Source organism: Dermochelys coriacea, chromosome 6 (genome assembly GCF_009764565.3).
Source record: "Dermochelys coriacea isolate rDerCor1 chromosome 6, rDerCor1.pri.v4, whole genome shotgun sequence".
NCBI lineage: Eukaryota > Metazoa > Chordata > Testudines > Dermochelyidae > Dermochelys > Dermochelys coriacea.
In genome coordinates, this window is record NC_050073.1 from 59,914,154 (window position 1) to 59,939,383 (window position 25,230).

At 45.9% G+C, this 25,230-nt stretch overlaps 1 protein-coding gene across 3 annotated transcripts in view; it reads left to right on the forward strand.

Moving 5' to 3' along the window:
• GALNT16 (polypeptide N-acetylgalactosaminyltransferase 16) overlaps positions 1-25,230 on the forward strand; it is a 128,708-nt gene that overhangs the window by 58,553 nt on the left and 44,925 nt on the right. For all 3 annotated transcript variants that reach the window (XM_043517469.1, XM_043517467.1, XM_043517468.1), the window contains one exon: positions 19,202-19,377. In XM_043517469.1, the coding sequence (XP_043373404.1) occupies positions 19,202-19,377 (176 nt within the window). The remainder of the gene's footprint in view (positions 1-19,201; positions 19,378-25,230) is intronic.

The window sequence follows — 25,230 nt, forward strand, 5'->3', positions numbered from 1 at the left end:
TTTACCCTGGGCTGCCAGAAGAGTACAAGTTACCCTGAATGATCCTGCAGCCTGGCAGGTCTGAAGTAGCTTCCACCTTGTCTGTGAACCAATGCCTCTGGGGACAGCTGTCGCTCTCGACAGTCATGATTCAAGCCATTTGAGTTCAAAGGGACTAGATTAGTAAAATAGCAAGGGAGATGCATACATACACTGTGTCTGTGCAGGCAGTGTGGGTGGGGATGTGAATATACATCTTACATGACTGATACTTTTAACTGTTGTCTGCAGTGTTGTTGTAGCTGGGTTGGTCCCAGGATATTAGAGTAACAAGGTGGGTGAGGTGATATCTTTTATTGGACCAACTTCTGTAGGTGAGAGAGACAAGCTTTTGAGCTTACGCCGAGCTGCCAGAACTTGTGACGTAGTTGGTCCAATAAAAGATATTACCTCACCCACCTTGTCTTTCTGTCCTAGCCCTTATTCATGTGAGTTGCCTTATTGACTTCAGTGGGACTACTGACATGATCATGCCGTCCTCATTCAGGTGGCAATAGTGGACCAAATCTTACCGCCCTTATTTAGCTCCTTACCCAGGCAAAACTCTGGCTTGGATGGGGCTGCAGGATTTTGTCCATGATGTACATTTTGAAATGGGAGCACCCAAATCTGGGTAGAGGAGCTCAGGTCCAGCATATGGGCACTTAATGGCCATTTGAGTGTCAAACATTTGGAAAACCTCTCCCCTGCTTACAAATACGTTTTGAAAGAACCCACCCTGTCTGGAAAAACCATGTGGATGTTTCATATTTAAAAATGAGATGCACATTCTGTGTGTGTATGTAAAACATACAAGATTGATAGCTTATCCCAGAAATAACTTCCCTTTCTATGTGGCCTTTTGTTCCAAGGGACCCAACACCACTTTATAGATTTTATATATAAAATACAGATAAACATTAAATAAAACATCTCTATACCATAAAACACATTAGTACGTCACAAGTTCTGGCAGTGTAGTTAGACTCTGATAAAAAGTTCACCATGTGATGCTTAACAGATGTCTGAACTCAGACAGTTCTCTGGCTAAAACCTTTGTCTTTGAAGCTTGTACTCAGCTTGTTCCCACTGGGATCTCATTTTGATGGTGCTGGCAGGGGTCTTGCTGAAAGTTTTGTTCTGTGTCCAATGTGGATGGTCTAATCCCTTAGTTATTCCATATGTGCACTTTCACTGCAGTCTTGCCTCACTGTGGCTAGCTGTCATCAAGGAAATATACAGTCTAGAGAGGTGTCCTCAGAAACAGGAGCGAATTCACACAAAAACAAAAGAAAAACCATGACACATGCTTCCTTTTCATGTTGTTACTCAGCATTTTTGAAGAATCATCCCCGCTCTGTTATTCAGTGTCTTTCCATGTTTCTATTTTTTTCCCACTAGATAGTTTTAAAAAAAACCATTTAAACTATAAGAAATGAATAGGAATGGCAACCTTTGTATAGGAGCAAGAATTTACCCAAACCAAAAGCACTTATCCCCATCAGTAGGATCAAAATCAAATATGTATAAACTATATTTGTATGTATATATGAAATACACATGCATTTTTTACATAATTAAATTAAAAACTCAAACATTGGAGTATATACAACAACATGTCAATGTGTGCATTGGAGATAGGTGCAAAGACTGAAACAGATCTTAGGCAGTCACTTAACCCCTCACCTGGCCCCTGAACCTGTGAGGTTCTGAGCACTCTCATTTCCCACAGAAGACATTTGTAGGTAAAGGCACTAAACTATCTTGCAAGTTCTAGCCCTTGCTCACCACCCAGGCCGAGGTGGTGATTAAGCAGCTAATGACATAAGATAGCAATGGGTAATAATGTTGTCTTTAAATAGGCGAGGAACAGAGAGATGCACTTCCATTGTAATTTTCTTCTCCTAAATTGTTTTGAGGTTAAAGAATCCGTATCATTGAGCAGTAAAGCATGGCATAGACAGTACAATGTGTCTACTGCATGTAAGATTCCCTTCTGATCTTATACAACTTCAGTTGGTGTAACTTACAAACTGAGGAGCTAGAAGAGCAAGGTTGTAACAGGAAAATCAGATAACGGGAGGATGGAAGAGAGCCAGCCCCGCTTTATTTTCTTCTGACTCTTCGGAACCTCCACTCTTGAAGTGCAAGCCAAACAATTCTTAAAAGGTGACTTGATCATGGGTGACCTATAGGGTGACCAGACAGCAAGTGTGAAAAATCGGGGGAGGGGGTGGGGAAGCCTATATCAGAAAAAGACCCAAAAGTCGGGACTGTCCCTATAAAATTGGAACATCTGGCCATCCTAATGGTCTATAAGTATCTAGATGGGGAGAAGTTTTCTGATAGTAGAGACCACTTTAATCAAGCAAAGATATAACAAAATCCAGTGGCTGGGAGCTGAAGCTAGACAAATTCAAACTGGAGATTTTTAAGAGTGAGGGTAATTAACCATTGGAACAATTTACTTAGGGATGTGGTGGATTATCAATCATGTAGAATCATAGAATATCAGGGTTGGAAGGGACCTCAGGAGGTCATCTAGTCCAACCCCCTGCTCAAAGCTGGACCAATCCCCAATTTTGGGCCCCAGATTCTTAAATGGCCCCCTTAAGGATTGAACTCGCAATCCTGGGTTTAAGCAGGCTAATGCTCAAACCACTGAGCTATCCTCTACTCTTGAAGTCTTTAAATCAAGACTGGATGTTTTTCTAAAAGATAACTTCCAGTTGAACTAGGACATATGGGCTGCATGCAGGAATCATTGACTGGTGAAAGTCTATGGTCTGTGAGAAATCAGAATGGATCATCATGAGAGTCCCTTCTGTCCTTAAAAATCTGTGAAACTTGTGACTTCCTTGCACCCACCTGTGAGCATAGACTGCCTCACATATCACCTCTCAATCTGGTCCTTTAGTTATAGTCCTGTGCATGAGGCCTTGGAATTAAGGCTGAATATTAACTGCATTTCCTGGTTTTGAGTGCATGCTTTCTCTCTACCTGAATGCTGTATTGACCTTAGGGGTGAAATCCTGGCTCCACTGAAGTCAAGGGGAGTTTTGTCACTGACTGTAGTGAGGCCAGGATTTTACTCTAGGTTTGTGCGTGTGCAATTTTCTTGACTTGTTTTTCTTTTCTATATAAAAAACCCATGTAACATTACTGTCACACTGTCTGGATGGCTCACAACCATGAGTGCCAGCCTCAGGGCAGACTGTCAAAAAAGCAGAGCTGAGACCGCAAACTGATTGTGTTCTGTAATTAGATTTAACCAATCTAGTAGCAAGTGTGAACTCCTAAAGCACTATAACAGTCTTACCATGGAGTCACAGACAGTCCCCTTGGGCTCTCCAATCTATCTTGCCACCCAGGCAAGCTGGACTTAGTGATAGATGAAAAAAGAAAAGGAGTACTTGTGGCACCTTAGAGACTAACAAATTTATTTGAGCATAAGCTTTCGTGAGCTACAGCTTACTTCATCGGATACAGCTCATGAAAGCTTATGCTTAAATAAATTTGTTAGTCTCTAAGGTGCCAATAATATTCAGGGCACTCCCAATCCCAAAGGACTAGTCGTTTACCCCAGGTCAATTTGCACCTTAGATTTTACTGCAAAGACAAAGCTTGTAGCCAATCCTATAGTAAACTACCTAAAGATTTATTAACTAAGAAAAGAAATGAAAGAGTTAAAGCAGGCAAGCATATATATACACAAATGAGTTACAGTCTGTGGTTTCAAAAGTTGACAGAGTTGTAGTAATCTGTCAGCTGTGAATGTCTTTTAGAGCTAAAAGACAGGTTGACCCTAGGGATCTCTGCTTCTGTTTCATAGTTCCGGCCCTGGGAGAGTCCAAACAGCAAAAGAGGTGAAATATTTTCTTATCAGCTATTTTTATTTCCTTCTTCCAGAATTCAAGCCGATGGCATGAGCCCCTTTACATGCATCCTCTTCATGGGTGTGAGGGGGGCAATTTAAAAAGTCTTTGTATTGTGATGTCCCACAATGGCCCATTTAGTTTTGATGGGCCTTCTTGATGGCAGGAGATATTCTTCCTGACTGGATTTGCAGCTTCAGAGCAAACATTTTTTACAGTTACAAAGCAAAACTTAAATATGACCTTATAGCATGTGAGAAAGATATAAATGAGATTAATGCATGCAGCAGCTTACACGCATTTCATAACGTCTAAACACATTGTTATAAGTCTAATATTCATCTTAACCATACTAAGACACAGGTGAAACAGACTGGTTTCCAGTAATGAATTTGTCAGTGCTCAGCAGAGGCCTAAAGCCTTGGCAAGAGCTGGCATCTGGTTTGCTGGCCTCACACCTCTGGCACCAGTTTAAGCGACCTGAAGGATGGCCAAAGGGCAATTGCATCCAGAAGGGACTAGACTCCGGGGTGCCTATGTCACGTCCTGCATTTTCTTTGCCACATCCTCTACAAAGTGGGATGGGAGAGGGAATGGTGCAGGTGCCAGTCTGACATTCTGCGCTCCAGCAGAATCCGCCAGGGCCTAGCTGTGCCTGTTCTAGCCCTGCTTTGCTGTATTCTCTGTGTAAGGGTGCAAACAGACGTGCGCACATGCACCAAACAGAGAAATGAAAAAGCATAACCCTTCCCCACAATGTGGTGTGCAGTGCTGGCAGTTTGCAAAAATCAAATGCAAGTTTAAACAGCTAGCACTCTTCACAACCATTTTCTGCTCCCATTCCTGCTGCACCATGCAGATAATCATTTACAAGAAACTGCTAGCAGGGAGCCTGTAGCGTTAGCTGAACAGCTGGCTGTCCTCTTGGTCACCATAGCAACATCTGTCTAAGTGAGGTTGGCAGGTTCTCTAGTCTGAGGTAATTTATTAAATCAAGTAGTTTGTTGGGGTTGCAAAGCCGGGGGATGTTTGGAAGGATTATTATTTCTGGTTTTGTTTGTGTGTATATGTTCATTTGTAGGGGAAGGATGTAAGGTAGGCCTGTCCCTTTCTTCCGGGCAAAGCGTGTTTATTGGGGCAGACGCACAGCAAATCCATTTCATGTTCTCTGGTCCAGCAGACCTGCTGCAAGCATGACAATGAGCTTGGGAAGAAAAACGAGCTTTCATTTGTTAGCTTGGACAAATATAGGGTTGGCAACTTTCTATTTGCAGAAAGCTGAACACCCTTGTGCTCCCCCTGCCCCGCCCCTTCTCCAAGGCCCTGCCCCCACTCACTCACTCTCCCATCCCTTCGTTCCTCGCTGTCCCCCATCCTCGCTCACTTGCTTATTTTCACTGGGCTGAGGCATGGGGCTGGAGTGCGAGGGGGGGTGAGGGCTCCAACTGGGGGTGCGGGCTCTGGGATGGCACCAAAGATGAGAGGTTGGGGAGTGTGAGAGGGGGCTCTGGGCTGGGAGTGTGTGGGAGGCGGTACGGGCTCTGGGCTGGGGTGTGGGCTCCTGAGTGGGTCCAGAAATGAGGGGTTCAGAGTGCAGGAAGAGGCTCTGAGCTGGGGCAGGGGGTTGGGGTGTGGGAGGGGGTGTGGGGTGCCCGCTCCAGGAGGGAGTTTGGGTGCAGGAGGGATCTTAGGGCAGGGTCTTGGGATTGGGCTCAGGATTCGGTATCTGGGTGGCACTTACCTTAGGCAGCTCCTGGAAAGCTGTCAGCATTTCCCTCTGTCTCCTAGGCTCAGGGGTGGCCAGGCAGCTCTGCGCTCTGCCCGTTTGCAGGCTGCCCCTGCAGCTCCCATTGGCCAGGAACCGCGGCCAATGGGAGCTGCAGAGCTGGCGCTGGGGTGGGGAGCAGCGCTCAGAGCCTCCATCACCACCCCTAAGCCTAGGAGCAGAGTGAGATGCCGGCAGCTTTCTGGGAGCTGCGCGGAGCCGGGCAGGCTCCCTGTCTGCCATGCTGCAGGCGGCCAACCAAACTTTTTACGGCCCCATCAGTGGTGCTGACTGGAGCCGCCAGGGTCCCTTTTCAACTGGGCATTCTGGTCCAAAACTGGACACCTGGCAACCCTAGACAAATGCCTACCAGTAGGACAGCTAAGAATTCCAAAGGATGTATTCTGTCAGAAGTGCCCACTAGAATCAGGTTGGAACTGAAGTGTTCGGGGTAGAGGGGAACAGGGCGTTGGTGGTGGGGAGACAAAGCAGCAAGGTGATTAGAATGTTGTACACTTAGTCTGAAATCTTACCAATTACCAGGACTAGAATATCTATACTCCGTTAAAAAAAAACGGGGTTCCCAGATTTCTGGTTGTGCTTGGCACTATTCGTTTCTAACTCTCTATCTGCGATGGTTCAGATAATTGTACCTTACAATGGCCAATGGTCTCTTGGATCAAGCAAAAATATGGTCTGTTTTCCATAGAAGTTAGGATGCTTTCAGCAACCTTAACAGCTAGCGCCATTCACCCACTGCTCTTCCAGTACTGGCTGGAACCAGGAAGGGGAAAGTCCATGCAAAAATAAGAAATGATGAAGGGGGAAGGGAATATTATACACATTTTTCTAATCTCAAAGTTCAGTATTTGAATTCATTTGGAAGTTTGGGTCAGATCTGACTTTATCCAAATTACTTTGCTAATCCCTAGTTTAGACACTCAGATTTCAAGCATGTGGTGATCTGTACTGCTATTCTCTAGCACGTTTTCTTTGTCACAGAGAATGTTCTACCCATCAGTCAGAAGGAGCTGCTCCCCTTCTATTGCCAGGTATCCCATTAATAGTTCCAGACTTGTGGCCATGGATACAGGTCTTTGGATAGAGACAGACCTTTAGGGTATTTCACAAGTGTTGGCTGCACTGTCAGTTTGCTAACAAACTTAATTTGTACATAAGTGCACATATTGTGCCCTTTAAACATCAATATAAATGCACCCAACGCCAATATGTGCTCATACTGATTTCTTCCTTGATCAACAAATAGAAATTTCTGCTTGCTTGAATTCACAGCTCTCATCAACCAGCTTTAGAGGAAGTAATTAGACTGTCATGCAGAGAAGAATGGGGCCTCCAAAAATTATAAACAGAAAGTCCCCAAGGCATGCCCACAGCCTCCCAGGAACAACAAAATAGCAGGGTCTGGCCTATTGTCCTTAATCTTTGTGGATCCATGACTAAAACAGACCAAAATTTGAAGGCAGTTGCAGGCCACATTTTTGGGCCTCAGTGAGCTCTAGCAAACTATCTAATTAATCCTCACATTGTGGTATGCTAGAAGTGGACGTGTCATTACACAAAGTAAAAATTCCACCATGTTTATTCCCCCCCCCCCCACACACACACATACTGTTCCTCACACGTTCTGATCAACTGCAGGAAATGGCCCACCTTGATTATCACTACAAAAGGCTTTTTCCCCCCAACTCTCCTGCTTAGTATAGCTTACCTTACCTGATCACTCTTGTTACAGTGTGTATGGTAACACCCATTGTTTCATGTTCTCTGTTTATATAAATTTCCCCACTGTATTTTCCACTGCATGCATCCGATGAAGTGAGCTGTAGCTCATGAAAGCTTATGCTCAAATAAATTTGTTAGTCTCTAAGGTGCCACAAGTACTCCTTTTCTTTTTGCAGATACAGACTAACACGGCTACTACTCTGAAATGCTTGGATTGGGTTATCCCTAAACCATCCCTAACTGGGTATGTCTACACTGGAGCTGAGGGTGTAAATTCCAGCTAGAGGTGACATACCCGTGCTTATTGAATGAACATGCTACAAATAGAAGTGGGAAGAACTAGCTGCCATGAGTACAGTCCCCTCCGAGACCATAGGTACGTACTCACGGTGGCTAGCCCCTCCCATGGCTTGCACCACAACAGCTACAATCCTGTTTTTAGCACATTAACTCGATCATAGCTAGTGTGTGTATGTCTCCTCAAGCTGGAATTTACATCTTCCAGCTCTAGTGTCTTTCTGGCATATCTAGGAAGTCTTGTTTCAGAGTAGCAGCCGTGTTAGCTGTATTTGCAAAAAGAAAAGGAGGACTTGTGGCACCTTAGAGACTAACAAATTTATTTAAGCATAAGCTTTCGTGAGCTACAGCTCACTTCATTGGAAATCTTGTCACTTGAATCAATGCAGGTACTGCCTCCGAGCTTGTGTGTCTTTTGAATTCACAACGATACCTGTGGTGATATGTGCTGTAGTAAAACATCTACATTCCAGGGACGCTGTTTGACAAATCAGTTTCTCTTCATTTTGGATCGTGTTTTATTCGTTTTGCTGTGCCTGTCTACTGCACTTTGTCACAGGGTATTCAGGTTTATGAAGATCCTGCGGTCTTGGAGAGTCTCATCCATCATTTTGTAAGCCAGTGCTCTGGGTGTGTTTTGGTAGGGTTTCCTAAGAGAAACATTTCAGGATATATATTAACACCGCCTCAGTTCTGAGGAAGCTTCAGTTTTCAGAGATCAGGAGAACTGGGTAAAATAAGAACCAACCGGAACCTTCACCCAGTGCTGAAATCCAACCCAAACCCTTAATGAGGGTCTGAAAAGATTAGAGAACTTTTTATTGACAAAAATGATATGTTATAGTTTCACCTGCCTCTACACTTCATGGACAGGATCAGAAGTGATGACTCATAGCAAGGGGTGACTGGTCAGGACTCAGATATGTTGGCAAAGCTGTAATGGATGGTTTGGGACTGGAATAGCACGAGGTGCTGATAGCAGAACTATTGGTAAAGAGGTTGTGGTAAGTATGTAAAGCATATGCCTGCTTTATTCCTGTCTCCAGCACTGTAACAGGGACAACAGTTTAAAAAAAAAAAGTTTACTCCTTCCCGACACCTTGTTTGCAGTCTTATCAAATGCCAACAACTGCGTAAGCAATGGGTACTGAGTTTTCTTCCCTACTGTGGAAGTGACTCTCTTAGGAGAGGATGTTGGTGTAGGAAGTGGGATGGAATGGGGAGTCTTGCAATGTTGCCCATGTTTTAACTGTAGTAAATGAGATTTCAAGGTCCAATCCTGCTTCCAATGGAAGCTTTGCCATTGACTTCAGCAGCTGGAGGCTCAGGCTTTTTTGGGTATGTCTACACAGCACACTAAGCCCGGGATCAGGCTCAGGTTCAAGCCCAAGCCTCCCTTCTAACCACACAGAAATTAGTCCGACTCAGGCCCGTGGACCCTGGTAGGGGGCTGGGTCAGATCCCATATCTGTGACATGGGTCAGAGTCCAGGCCCTCTGCAGTGTGAAAGCAGCTCAAGTCCTGGTTGTTGGACTTGGGCCTGGAGAGTCCGCCAACACTATCCTACAATCCCCTGGGACTGGGATACCCATTCAATTCCAAAGCTTGTCATTTGCTTCCCACAAACCGGAAGCAATCTCCTGATAAAAAAACAGCTGCTCTGCGATTAACCCTTTATTGCCACACAGACTGCTCAATAGAAACAACAAATATAGTGAATGCTAACATTTATTACCTATGGCCAGCAACAAGGCGAAGTCCTGCCTCAGGTGCACTGCTAGCTGACCAGGTAACCCAGCTGGATTCTGGTTAACCTCTGGCATGAGGCAAGCAAGGCATTGGACTGCAGCAAGAGCATGAGAAATGAGCATGTGTATAAAAATGATATCCAAGTGACTGGCAGCATTGAGGATCGACCAGATAGCCAAACAATGCCAACAGCAGATCACACAGTAGAAGACAGACTACTGGAAAATCAAGGATGCTAATGGCATCTCTGGAAACTCCCCATCTTCCAGCCTCTTCTGAGGAATTTGATTGGGCAATGGGAATGGTACCAAACACTGTGCCCCACATGATGCATGACCCTCTGCTGAGTGACGATGGTGACCGTATATCCCTCCTATCACTGGCACTACCAGAGGAGAGCTAAGCGCTGGATGAGGCCAGTAACAGAAGAGGCTGTGTTGCTGGAATAGGTACTGCACAGCCCGGGTACGTACTGTGAGGACCTTTTTGGGCACGGTCCTGGGGAGCAGCCCACTGCAAAACTAACATCAGAATCAGTGCTGGAGCTGGAGTCGAAGGCTGGTAAGTTTCAACCACTATGCTTGTTTTTATTAATGGATGGATGAGAGAGATTTTCAGTTTATGGGCCTATTTAATTTTTAATACAAACCAGGATTTTGGTGCACTTCTGCTCAGGGAAGGACCCGTGTCATTCTCCTATCTCCCTTCACCCCCCTATTGCCACATGGGATTCAAAACGGACACCACAGAAAGATGAAATTATACAGGCAGTTATCATGACATTTTTACTAGTTAGTTGCAGATTGGTTTATGTATGGATTGGTGTGCCACAACTCATTGCCTCACATACCTCTCCCATTTAATACAGTGCACCTTACCATTCTGCCACACACTCACTGTTCCCAACTCCCTGTTGAGACAGGCAGCGACAGAGGCTGCACCGCGTGAGGGGAGATTGGCAGACAGATTCACAGAGTGTGACTGCCAGTTGAGGGCGAAAGACAGAGCTCAGCAGCAGGAGCTGTTCAAGCACTTACTGCGGGAGATGGCTACCAGACTGCAGGCTCCAGTGCAACCAGTATCTCCTTCTCCAGATCCACGGCTCAAGTCCCCTTAGCACTATTGCACCCTCCAGAGCATCCATCTTTTGGACAATTCAGGGGGTGGGTGGGTGGGTCATGTCACAGGCAAACAGTGGGTCATGGAACGGACAAGTGCACCCTGTGCACTCATCCATTCCCATCCAAGTGTGCCTATATGCACAAAATGTGCCAGAAAGGGCAAAGAAATCACGGTCCTTTGACTGTTTTTAAATAAATGTTGTTACACTATTGCACTGCATGTCATAATGGCAGCTGGTTTGGTTGTAGCAGCCTATACATACCCATGAGAAATAAAATCTTGGATTTGCACAGAAGGCAACCATAAAAAGGCTTATTGTGTATGTAACCCTTCTGTCCATCAGAGTTGGCAGCAACAAGGGCCGGGTTCGGTATCGAGGGATTCCATTCCAATAACACAATGCAAAACCAACTCGAGTCCCCACCCAGTGACCTGGGACAAATATATACCACTCCTGCTGGGTGCCTCCAAGAGGCAATACTTCCCCTCTCGCAAGCGCATAGTCTGAGTGTAGCAAAAAGCCTTTTGATAACAGAGAGAAACAATGTGGCATTATGTTGGGGAAACACCACCAACAGGATTCATAACACAACCCATGAGCAAAAAACCCACCCCAAGCGAATTGGGGCGTGTCCTTTTCCTTTGGTTCTTGAGTCCAGCAACCCAAAATCACCCAAAGTCCCAAAAGTCCAACGACCCAAAAGTCTCTGTCCCTGGTTAGGGCAGCCCCAGAGTTCGAAAGCTTATCTGCAGAGTTTTACCTCCCAACCTGGGTGGAGATGGGGGAGGGAGGTGTTAAGGGGCACCTTACATGGTCCAAAGCTGATTGCCTCACCTCTCCATGGGGCTCCGCTCTGCCAGCCACCCCCATGAGCTGCTCCAGGCATCCGACAAACTGCTCTGCTCCACCAACCACTCTGCTCTGCTCACCGTTCTGCAAACTGCAACGCTCTGCTCTGCCAGCCGTCCCGCAAACTGCTCTGCTCCACCAGCTACTCTGCTCTGCTTGCCATCCCACAAACTGCTCCGCCATATATCTTCAGGCTCCCCACCCCCCCACTTAACACAACACTCTGTGATTTCAGCTCTTAGTAAGTTTAGCTCTTTTCAGCTTGTAGTAAGGGAGCCTCACTACTGGTACACTATTAGCCCAAAGTGAATTCAGCACAGCAACCTGTAACTAGACTCCTAATGAAATCAAAATGAGCTCTGATATTCCACAGTGGAGAGAGGAGGCAGTGCAATTAGCATGTAAGGCCCTCAGCAGGGGACGCATACCACCAAATATTAATACCTGTCCCCAGCCTCTCTCCATTCACTGAGTTTTGGAACCCATGACCCTTGCCTAGCGAGTACTTCTTAGTTGATGGTGAGACCCTCCATCATAACAAAAGCCCGAGTACTGTTCCACTGTCCTTGATTCATATAATCAGGATAATAACAGTTTATTCCTGCCCCAATAACAGGGAAACTGGGGCTCCTCCAGCAGCCAAAGTGACCATCTAGGCAGGGTGGGTGTGCCTATGCAAATGAGATCAGCCCCTGAAGTTCTTTTCCACATCCCACCATGACTCGCCACCAGACGTCAGGGAAGAGTTCATCCTGACTCTGCTTACATGTGTAATGATAAAAGTGGCACAAATGTTAATGAAGGTCATCGGATACCTAATGTCAAGTTTCATAATAAAAATTTACAATCTGTGGTCACAGTAATTCACAAACTGTGAATGGCAGTACATTGCCAGTATGGACAGAATGCATAACATGGAAGTGTTTATGGAATTCATCATGCCACACAATACCTACACATGTATAAGAGATACCACACACACACACACACACACACACACACACACACCTCAGATACCATTTCATTCCCCCTCATGGATAGGACCATGCATACCCATTATGTAGGCACACAAAACATCCCTGATTTCCATTGCATGCCAGGAAATCAGGACTGGCACCAGTCTTGACAGGCACAATGTCTGGCTGTGTGTACCAATTCAGAAATCCAGCAGTGTCCTGAATCCACTCCTGGCGAAAAGAGTCCCCCTTCTCCTCACAAGCAGTGTGTAGGGTGCAGCAAGCCACAATAATGCAGACTGTGTGACACTGGCATCCAAATGGTTTGTAAGGCAGTGCCAACAGGATTTAATCTGCCAAATGCACATTCCACCGCCATCCTACAGCTACTGAGTGTGTAGCTGAACCTTCTTTTGCCTGATCTTCTGAACTCAGGGTGTGGTTTCATAACAGTGGGGATAGTGACTCCATTTATAACCAAGTCATTTGGTGGGAATAATGTCCCAGCTTCTCCATGAACGTAAAGTACCCATTTCTGAAACACACTGGCATCATGCACCCTGCCAGTGCATCCAACGTGAAGGTCCAAGAATCTGTCCCTGTGGTCAACCAGGGCCTGCATAATGATGGAGTAGCACCCTTTGTGGTTTATGTGCTCCTTGTAGTGGGCAGACTATGGGCACATGAGTCCCATCAGTGGCCCCAGTGCAGTTTGGAAAGCCCAGTCTCAAAAAGCCAGCAATTATTTCAGGAATGTTTGTAATACCTGGTAAATCTCAGTCCTGATCACCTCACAAACTTCTGCCAACAACAATCCCACAGCTGATTTGCTAGCTCCAAACTTGTTAGCCACAGACCTGTAGCTGTCTGGGACAACCAGCTTCCAGGCTCTCATCGACCTGCTTCTGGGTGGGCATTGCCTGCCTCATGTGGGTATTCTGACATGGGAGGGTAGTGACAAGCTGATCACAAAACTCCAGGAACATCCGCTTCTTCATGCGAAAGTTCTGACCATGCTATTGGTCATCCCAGGGCCGCATGATGCTGTGATCCCTCCAGTCTGTGCTGGTGGCCCTGTTCTAGAAGTGCTGGTTGACAGAGAGGGAAATCTGCAGCTTAGGCTACAACAGGCATGAGCAGCACCACCAGGTTCACAGCCGGTATGTCAGTATCCCCCTCCAGAGGTGCCTTTGGCAATTCAAAAACTGCTGCCAAAATGTTCACCAGCATGTTGCAGATGCTCTGCCTGTGTCCTGAAGTAGGACTGAGAGCATGAGGTGGAGCTGTTCTTCCAGCAGGATGGGATCCATGTTGTCTCTGGCTGCAGGGAGTGTGTGACACAAAATGGCTCAGCTGGATGTGATTGTGGTCAAATATCACCCAAAATTCTTCCAACCAGCTCCCGTGGGCAAGTTTTCTGATGACTCACTGTGGATGGCTTGCAGCAGAGGGCCCCAGGAATCTTGGGATAAGATAGTAAACGCCCACAGAAGCCAGAGTTCTGATTCAGGTCTGCGGAGTGCAGCATGGACACGCCAGCGCAGGTGTGAGGCCTGAGTTTCCACTGCAATGCGGATGCTCGAAAACACAAGGTCACAAACCTGGGCACCGCAGACTCGGACTGTGTGTGCAGTGCAGACATACTCTGTCTCCAGAGCTGACAATTATCAGCACTAAATTGACTTAAAAATGTTTATAATGAAAATGGAGTCCATGTCCATTTCCAAGCCAAGATAAGATCTGGGAAGGGGACACCTGAACCTTCCACTTTGCACACCCTCTCTACGTGATAATGAGTGGGTGAACCTCGATAGGTATGATATGAAGGGCATCTGAAACAATGTAAAATATTATGCAAACAATATTGGAACCTCAGGGTTTTGGTTCAGTGTTCAGTTTAAGTTCTGGGCGAAGGATGAAGTCAGATTTCATTATATTTCAATTGGTTTTCCTGGCCTTACTAATTTAGGATCTGCTTCTGCTCCTACTGAAATTAATGGGAGATGAGAATTCCTATTTATTTTCCTAGAAGTTTTGGTTGTGCAAAGAAAATGTAATCAGGCTCTTAATGTTACATAGGGGATAAAAAGATACTGACTGAGGATGAAAACTAGAAACAATTTTGGCTAAAAAACATTCCAAATGTTTTTATTTATACAACAGATTAAAAAAGTAATAATATGAGACTCAAACTCTAGATGACTTACTTGTAGCCATTTATCCTTAAATTAAATGGCTCTGAAAGGGTTGTTACCACTGGCAGAACCATGTACAATGTTCATGCATCTATAATGCTAGAAAATGAAAGCAGCTGTTACTTTCCCAGGGCTTGGAAGTGCAAAACTAACTATTGGAGGGACATTGAGTGATTGCAGAACATTTAAAGAGACGTGCTCAAATGGCTTGTTCCTGGAATTTAAGCTGTGTTTTTGGGGAGTATGTCAGTTTTACCAAATCTAATAGGAATGGAAATTTAAAAAGAAAAAGGTTTCTAAGTTTTTTATGACTAGTGAAAATTTCCCTTCCAGTGTTTGAAATTCAAGAGCACAAGGTTAGTGTTTGAGAACCAGGAAGTGAAACTGACTGTATACATCTCTAATATTTTTTTGAATCACACTACGCTCTTGGAATCAATTATATCTTTTGGCAGTGAGTTCCACCAGTTAACTATGCTTTGTATTGAAAAAAGTATTTCCTTTTATTGATAAGTGTGTTGCCTTTCAGTTTTATCAAACATCCCCTTGCTCTTATAGTATGAGAGAGGGTAATCTGAGCACCTGACTGACCTTCACTATAGCATTCATTGTTTTCTGGACCTTTATTATGTCCCCTCTTCTATTCATCTCCTTTCCAAACTAAACAATCTTAATCTTTTTAAACTTCTCAACCCTGTAATAATTTTTGTCATCCACTGCTGAAAGTTTTCTGTTGCTGCTATATCCTTTTGGAGATTGGTTTGACAAAATTTACACTCTCACTATGAAAAATATTTATATAATGGCATTGCTGTAGTTTCCGTACTTCTGTCTCTCTCTCTTCATATATCATAGAATATCAGGTTTGGAAGGGACCTCAGGAGGTCCAACCCCCTGCTCAAAGCAGGGCCAATCTCCAAATAAATCATCCCAGCCAGGGCTTTGTCAAGCCTGACCTAGAAAACCTCTAAGGAAGGAGGTTCCACCACCTCCCTAGGTAACCCATTCCAGTGCTTCACCACCCTCTTAGTGAAAAAGTTTTTCTTAACATCCAACTGTAATAGAGCCAGACTCACCCGGCGGCACCTCCTGCTGGTTGTCCTTAGGAATTAGCTTATCAGCCTCTGGAGCGCCCTCTGCCATCTGGTGATCTGCCTTACTGCCAGCCCCAGTCCCTCCCAGGACCCAGTGCGTCCTCCCACTTGGGTGCTGCTCCCTGGCTGTAAACCCCAACACTCCCTGAGGGTCTCCCCTCCCCAGGGAACCCCCACCCACTACCCCCACCTCGCCTCAGTCTTGGCTACTGCCAGTCATCGCTTAGCCCCGCTCCCCAGGGCAGACTGCAGTATATCAGCCACTCATCACAGGTAAGGGGGTTTGGACTTGCTGCCTCTGTCTGCCCCCTTGCAACCCCAGTACCTAATAGGCCCTAATCTAGGCCTTGCAGCCTGGGGGTTTCCAGAGCAGAGCTCCCCTGGCCTTTCCCCCTCAGCCCTGCTCCAATCTAGGTACTCCCTCAGGTCTCTGCAGCCAGGCCCTTCCCTCTCTAAACGCAGAGAGAGACTGGCTAAGCTTCAGCCTAGCAGCCCCTTTTTGGCCCAGCTGCAGCCATTTCCCCAATCAGCCTAGCTTTTCTTGCCCTCAACCCTGGCTCTCTCCCAGGGCTGGCTTTTAAGCCCCACAGGGCAGGAGTGGGTAACCACCCCACTACACAATCTAAACCTCCCGCACTGCAACTTGAGACTGTTACTCCTTGTTCTGTCATCTGGTGCCACTGAGAACAGTCTAGTTTCATCCTCTTTGGAACCCCCCTTCAGGTAGTTGAAAGCAGCTGTCAGATCCTCCCTCATTTTTCTCTTCTGCAGACTAAACAATTCCAGTTCCCTCAGCCTCTCCTCATAAGTCATGTGTTCAGGGTCCTAATAATTTTTGTTGCCCTCCGCTGGACTCTTTCCAATTTTCCCACATCCTTCTTGTAGTCTGTGGCCCAAAACTGGACATAGTACTCCAGATGAGGCCTCACCAATGTCGAATAGAGGGGAATGATCACGCCCCTCAATCTTCTGGTAATGCCCCTACTTATACAGCCCAAATTGCCATTAGCCTTCTTGGCAACAAGGGCACACTGTTGACTCATATCCAGCTTCTCAGCCACTGTAACCCTTAGGTCCTTTTCTGCAGAACTGCTGCCTAGCCATTCATCCCTAGTCTGTAGCAGTGCATGGGATTCTTCCGTCCTAAGTGCAGGACTCTGCACTTGTCCTTGTTCAACCTCATCAGATTTTTTTTCGCCCAATCCTCTAATTTGTCTAGGTCCCTCTGTGTCCTTTCCCTACCCTCCAGCATATCTACCACTCCTCCCAGTTTAGTGTCATCTGCAAACTTGCTGAGGGTGCAATCCACACCATCCTCCAGATCATTAATGAAGATATTGAACAAAACCGGCCCCAGGACCGACCCTTGGAGCACTCCGCTTGATACCAGCTGCCAACTAGACATGGAGCTATTGATCACTGGCTGTTGAGCCCGACGATTAGCCAGCTTTCTATCCACCTTATAGTCCATTCATCCAGCCCATACTTCTTTAATTTGCTGGCAAGAATAGTGTGGGAGACCGTGTCAAAAGCTTTGCTAAAGTCAAGGAACAACACGTCCTCTGCTTTCCCCTCATCCACAGAGCCAGTTATCTTGTCGTAGAAGGCAATTTGATTAGTCAGGCATGACTTGCCCTTGATGAATCCATGCTGACTGTTCCTGATCACTTTCCTCTCCTCTAAGTGCTTCAGAATTGATTACTTGAGGACCTGCTCCATATATCCCAATATGTTGCTTGCTGTTTTCCCACCTCTGCACAACAAGTGCAGGGTTTCCTTGATCTGTCCATGGGGATGTTCCGGTACTTACTCTGAGTGGTTATAGTCAATTTGGAATCCATCAGTGTGCATGAGTAACTCAGTTCCTTCCAGGGTGTATTACCTTGTACTTGTCCACACTGAATTTCATTTGTCTTCATGTTGCCCAATTATCTAGCTCTTTTAGGTCTCTCTGAAGTCTTGGGGTTGCCTCCTTTTGGAAATGGCAGGAAATTTGGTACCCTAAATCTTCAGAATTCTCCAGGATCTGCAGAGGCTTTAGGTCTCTGCATTGCTTCCCATTCCACCTGTATGACAGCACAACTCCTGCAATAGCTGTGCTACTAGGGACTACTCCATAGGCTATTGCCCTCAGGCACCCTCTAAAGAGGAGTCCCATTGCAGAAGCAGAAACCTGATCAAGACTAACACTGAGGAAATCAGAATTAATGTAGACAGGGGATCCCAGTATCCCTGGATCGCCCACCTCTGTGGGGTTAGGAGAAGGTGGGAATGATGCCATAGAATCCACCCATGTTTTCCCACAGAGCTGGGATCCTACAGATTTCAATCGCTTCTTCACACAGAAGTAGAGAAAACTATTTGGCCATTATATCCAGCTGTGCATGGCTTGGCTTGTGCCATCAGACTCTGCTGCTGTATATAATTTTAAACCCCTAATGTTGCACAGACACCAATAGTCCCTTTGCGTTTTTAAGCAAATAGTTTACCACTGTGTTTTCTCTTCAGCCAAAACCTCTGTCTGCTCCAGTGTATTTCAGTGGGGGTTGAAGCTGTGTCCTTTATCTTGTTCCACTCCCAGTGTCTGTATTACTAGTTGTCAAATGTCGGCATTACGCCGTGTTGGATGTGTAATTGTGTAATCTACATTCTGGGGAAAGCAAGCTAATACCTAAGATTGCTACCTAAGGTAGACAGAGGAGGTGAAATCTGTACCCATTCCATTAACAGAGAATGGAATTCAGGTGCAGGGCTGCCATGCTGGCACCTGAAGCCCAGCATTAAATTCACTCCCTGTGAATGTGGGAGCCATTATTGACAACTGGCTCATCAATGGCTTTTCTCAACCACTTTAAGAAATATTTTTCTTCGACCCTATTGGCTGGAACCTGCTGGCAAAACCACGTGCCCTCTGAGTTGGGAGAGCGTTCAGGCAAATGGAGTCTAGCCCTCTCTGTGTTATAGGTGTTAACCATGATTTGGCCCTGTCTACACTGGTAGCCAAACTATTTTCAACCCAAGTGGGAAGTGGGATGTGTTGTTGACATGTCAACTCTGAGTCATAGTGTTGACAGGACTTCTGTTTGGGTTCTTACATGGCCCTCATCACCATTGTATCTGAGCATCTGCCAGAGTGCAGTGGGGGTTTGTGCACTTGGAGATGAGTCCCAGCTCGAGGAGACATACTTGTGTGAGCTCTGATCAAGCCAGCATACTAAAAATAAAATGTAGCTGCAGCAATGCGACTGGTGGGAGGGGCTAGCTGCCCTGAGTATGTACACATCTGAAATGCTAGACACGTACTCAGGGTGGTTAGCCTCTCCAGCTGGTTGTGCTGCATTTTGCTTTTTTGGGTGCTAGCTGGATGAGAGCTAGCACAGGTCTGTCTCCTCATGCTGGAAATCACACCCCCAGCTCCAAGTATAGGAAAGCCCTCCGTGATGTGGCTGTGTGTGCGATTGTGCGTCACACTGAATTTACTTTTGACAAGTTAGTACGCCTCTCTCCCATGTGCTCTGACACTTGTGTCTGTTCTAGGTGACCAGAGTCCCACAAGCAGAGAAGAGCAGCCTGAGGGGTTTGGATGAAAAGGCTTACCTGTCCTCCAAGCTGCTGAAGGCCGGAGAAGACCCATACCGACAACATGCTTTTAACCAGATGGAGAGTGACAAACTCAGCAGTGACCGGCCCATTCGGGACACCAGGCATTACAGGTACCACGCTACCCTTGTTCAAAGCCAGGGCCACCTTCTTGTGCTGAGGTCCCTCGGTTCCCGTTACCCCTGCCATCCCTGTGTTGTTATGCCCCTTGTTAGTGAAGAACAGATTGTGTGCATTGACAGGGTCACCTTTTCTATTTCTCCAACAGGATCTTGGGGGTCTTGAATGAAACACACAGACTCCTGCTATTCCAGCCCTGCACCACCCCCCATTGCCATCCTGTGCCAATAGCCTTAATCCAGACCTACAGCTCCATCTTGTTATTTCAGCCCTGCATAGCCCTGCCATTGTGACTCAAACCGCCCAATCTGCACCTGTCCTTCTTGACTCCTCCCACAGATTTCCCAGTGAACATCCATCCCGACTTGCAACACATTCTATTAGTGCAGACCTGCCCTTCTTCCCGAATATGCGTCGCCTCTCAGGCCCTCACCGTCTTTGGCCTGCAGTGTTCTGGAGCAGTGAAAGCCAGTCTTTCCACACTGTGTGGTGGGTTTGGGATGTGTGCAGATGGGGTTCAGATGAGACCAACACATTTATTTACTATTCACACCAGACATTTTTCATACATTTTGCAAAACACCCACACTCCTGGCTTTATTTCACAGAGGGGAAATTCATTCTGCTGACTAACACCCTCCTTAAGCCATTAATAGCTTCACTGTCTTAAACTGTTACAATGATCTTCTATTTCTGTAGTACCTTCCACCCAAACGTGTAACACAGGGCTTTGATGATGTATGTTTGATGATGGCAGGTGTGGTGTAAGGGCCTGAACAGAAACAGACCTGCTCTACTCACTTCTGAAATGAACCTTTGGGTGGAACGCAGACGCTGCCTGACACTGCACAGCAATACTCAACAGATGAGGGGCAAGAAGGGAAACTGCACAGGGAATGTGTGGAGCCAGGGAGTAATTACCTAAACTGGAATCAGCACTCCAGGGTTAACAGCCACAGTCTTACAGTTGGCACGGTTAGACCTTTAGTGACTGCAGGTGGTCAGGATCTTGGCTACATACCTCCTCTGAACGATGGCTCCTCCAGCAGCACAGACCTCTGCTCCAAGCACCATGCTAGGTACTGGTTCATTAATGACACAAAGGCAACAGTGCCACATATGGAATTAACAACACACCACTTCCTGCTGGGTAGAACTGCTGTTCTCTGATAATCAGCTTTTGTGCTCAGTCAGAGAAATGGGTGCAGTTCACTGGTGAATTACTATTTATCTATTTTGATTGCTGTAGCACCCAACATGTAGTAAGTGCCTCTAAAACAGAGGAAGACAGTCTTTGGGCTTAACAGCAAACAGTCTAATGGCTTGGCTACACTTGCGAGTTACAGCACAATAAAGGAGCCCCAGGCGCACTAGCTCACTCCCCGTCCATACCGGCAAGGCACATAGAGCGCTCTGACTTCGTGGCTACAGCGCTGCTGGTACTCCACCTCGGAGAGTGGAATAACGTTTGCTGCCCCCACTGGAGCGCTGCAGCGCCACTGTGAATGATGTGTTGCTTTACTGCGCTCTGATCAACCTCCGGAAACATCCCATAATCCCCTTAATACAGTGGCCACTCTTGTCGTTGTGAAATCGGCTACAGGAATGCAGAAATGCCCTTTCAAAGCTCCATTTCGGAGAAGCCGGCTGCTTATCAGCTCCAAGAAAAAAGCAAACATTTACTGTTTGCTTTGAGTGAGTGAGAGAGAGGCGGGGGGAGGAAGCGGGTCTGAACTTACAAGACAGCACGCTGACACATTTTCAGCACCCTAAAAATCCACTCTCTCTCTCCCCACATACACATAACACACACTCTGTCACACTCCACCCCACCCCCCCCATTTGAAAAGCACGTTGCAGTCACTTGCATGCTGGGATAGCTGCCCAGAATGCACCGCTCCCAATGCCGCTGCAAATGTGGCCATGCCAGTGTGCTGTAAGCTATCAGTGTGGACAGATTGCAGCGCTTTCCCTACTGCACTCTATGAAGGCTGGTTTAACTCACAGCTTTCTACATCTGCAAATGTAGCCATGCCCTAAGGAAGAGAATACACAATGATTCCTGTAAATCTAAGGCCAGATCCAAGGCCCCTTCTTCTTCCACTTTGTGCTGCTCACACAGAGAGCTGCAGGACAGCTGGGGATTCCTCTTGCAGAGGGGAATCCCTGGGGCTAGGTCCACACTGCAGATGGGAACTGCAGCTCAGCTCAAGCTAGCACCTAAATATAGCAGGGTGGATATTGCAGCACAGGTGGCAGCTTGGGCTAGCCACCTGACCAGCCCCCTGGGTCTAAGCTTGGGCAGCTAGCCCAAGCTACCACCTGTGTCATCAATTCCACATTGCTATTTTTAGGCACTATCTTGTGTTGAGCTAGTGCAAGTCTGTCTACCTAAGCTGGGAACTGCAACTCCCAGCTGCAGTATAGACACATCCCGAGTGGCATCAAGTCAGCGTAGGTGGCTGGCCTTCCCCTCCAGTGCAGTGATTATTCTGGTGGCATATTGGGGCAGAATGGGGCATGTCAGGTTACACTGTGCTGTGGCAATCCTAGGCTAATGGAACACCCCCTGAAGGTCATTCCAGATTATACAAGTGAAAAAATCCCTGAGGCTGCTCTTGCTTGTGCCAGGAGATGAACTGGCCCCTGGCTGCCTTAAAGGTCACAGGTCAAAAGGCCACCTATGACTCTCCTCTTTCCTCAGGCACACAAGTAGAGCTGAGACACACCTGAACTTGTGGCCCATAGTTAGTTCATACAGTTTTTCAATCACTTAGGGATCTTTTGGATAAAAGAGACTAATATTATTCTACCCAGCACAAAGAGAGGCCAAACCTTTTTATATTAGCTTCTTCCTCCCCTGATGTGACTCTGAAATTTGCTGAGAATCTGGGAACCCCTTTTCAAATAAGCATAGACAAATCTCTATACTTGCCCACATCTTGCCACCTTAATAGCCCTTAAAAAAAAATCCACTCAGTTATTTTAAAGCAATAATAAATACAGTATGTCTCCTGCCTGGTCACAAGTCTTCCACTTTGTCTTGATCAGGGCTTCTTTATATGCCTGAAAATTGCAGTAATAAGCCATTGTCACAGTAGTAAAATTCTGTAAGGAACAAAATAGTCAGCACTTAGAATAGTTGTAAATAATAGTAATAAATGTGAGGGGAAAGAATGGCAACAGTTTAAGTAATAGTTATAAAACAAAGGTAATAAATGCTGTAATAAAAATAGAGCTAATAAGTCATGGGAAGAAGTCAGTTATTTCCCCTAGGTCCTGGGGTGGATTCAGTCTAAATGTGGCCTTGATTAGCCAAAAATGTCAGGTCCCAATCCTGAGGATGGAAATTTGATCTGAAATGTGAGAGTCTGAATTGGCTGATGTTTGTCATTGCCACAAATTTGGGTGGCGGGGCTATGGAGGAGCAGATCAGCCCAAATCCGTCATTCCCAGAACATGGCAGAGGCTGGAGCTAGAATTCATGGGCTCATGCTGGATGGGTGGGGTGGATCTCACAGTCTTTGCTGGTGTAGCAAAGAAAATTCAAAGTCTTGGATGGGGGAGATAGTGCCCTGACCTAATGGTTTTTGAAATCTTGATACATTACCTCATAAGAGGAAGGTCTGGGAGAGTAGCCTATTGCTACTAAATTAGCAGTGGCCGGGAATACTGTGGCTGCAGCATTCTCAGACCCGGAAGGAAGGGGGAGCACCCCATTTCACTTAACAGAGACTCCTCTGGCTTGATGAGCTTTGAAAAAATGTTTGTTGCAAGGGCCTTCATGAAGAGGGAAGTTGCATGGGGGGGATCCATAAGGCCCATAAGGCCCCACCCCCTCCACAAGGGAAGAGCTCATGTAGAGTACATTATTATTGCTTTGCATTAGTAGTGCTATTGGTATATAATTCAGATTTTCAGGTTCCCTTCTTTTCTCATCTCAACGTTTTATTTTTAACTACTATAAATAGCCACACTTTCCACATCAGAACACCAAACTGGAATTCTGGCACAAACCGAGCTGAGTTCAAAGGTTACAAGCAAAACATACATGGTGAGCTACAGGAGTAAACAGATACTTGGAGTCATGGGAATGAATCCTTGTTCTTCTGGAGTGTAAGAAACCCTGGCACAAGTTCATCCTAGGCTAAATGTTGGCTCTTAATGAGTGAATAGATTTGTGTGTTTGTCATGTAAGTAAGTCAGACAAGAGAGTGTTTTTCATTCAAAGAAATGTAAACCTCCTCATCCCCTAGCATTTTTATGTGGTTTCAGATTTTATGCTGGCTTCTAGTGACACAAATCCAAATTTTGATACAACCTTCCATTTGGCAACACTGTAATATCTTGATCCTGATATTTTCCTGGTAGTGTAGGGGAATCATTTTCCATTGCCAAGCAGAGATGTTAGTGGTTAAAAGAGAAGCCATTGCCCATGGGCAGATCTTTAACAAATAATGACAGTGCTTTCCCTTCTCTAGGGCCTGGCATCCAAGGATCTCAAAGTGCTTTACAAACCCCAACCATTGAAACCTCCCAACTATGCTGTGTAGATACCATGACATACCAGGGTACAATCCAGACTAATGAGTAGCTGTGTCACCCCTACCCTCTAACCTGGGGTGCCCTTTACAATGTTTTGCTGCTGTAGCCTCCAGCCTGGACTGCTTTCAAACAGCCTCCAGCCTGCAAGTCACTCCAAGCGATGTCTGTGTGTATGCTGCAGCCAGCCAGCCACATCTTGGCATTTACCAGCCTGGGTTATACTGCAAGGTGACCCCAACACACTCCAGGTCCTAGATTTTCCCCCAGAAGTGTATGTCCTGTACTACCCAGCCCAGCCCTCTCCTGGACAATACATATTTATCTAAAGTCTGTTATTTCTTTAACAGAAATAATATGCACATAACTTGAAACCCCAAATGGAGTTTCCCAATCACTTCAGTTTAAACACACTGCATTAGATAAAACAATAAAACAAGTTTATTAACTACAAAGAGATACATTTTAAGTGAGTACAAGTAACAAGGTATAAAAATCAGAAATGTTTACAAGAAAATAAAGTTAAAACACTCCTGGTGCCTAGCTTAAAAGCTATTTCAGATTCAAGCAGTTTCTCAGCATATGCTTTCAGCAGTCTTACTGATCAAACTTCATAGGTCAGGACCCCTTCTCCCATAGTTCAACGAATGCTTCCTTTATTGCTTCTGGTGCTGTGAATATGATGGGCAGAGAAAGAGAGGGAGAGTGCCTTGGGATGTTTGTCCTTTTAGTGTCAGTCCTCCTTTTGAAAAATATTTCCAGCTGGGTACCAGGAGAAAAAAGGTCTATATGGCAGGATGTTCCCTGCTGCTTTTTTCTCACCTGTTTTGAGCTTCCTTTATCTCCCCTTCCTGCTTGATGACTGTTTACTGCTTAAATCAAATTACACAGAGCACACATTCCTTTGTGTGAGACAGACCAATTTGCCAACCAGAGGCTTGGTCTACACTATAGAGTTAGGTCGACGTAAGGCAGCTTACATTGACCTAACTCTGTAAGTGTCTACAGTAAAATGCAGCTCCCACTGGAGTAACTCACCTACTAAACCGCCTTAATAACTCCACCTCCGTGAGAGCATAGCACTTAGGTCGATGTAATTAGGTCAAGGCAGTATCAGTGTAGACGCTGGATTGCTTCCATCGACCATTGCGGCCTTTCAGATGCCATTCCACAATGCCCAACCAGACAGTTAAATTGGTGCAAGCATTCCTGGTGAGAACCTGCACTGCTGACACAAGGAGCCTAGTATGGACGTGCAAAATGAATTTAACGACTGCAATAGCTGTACGTTGACATAACTTAGG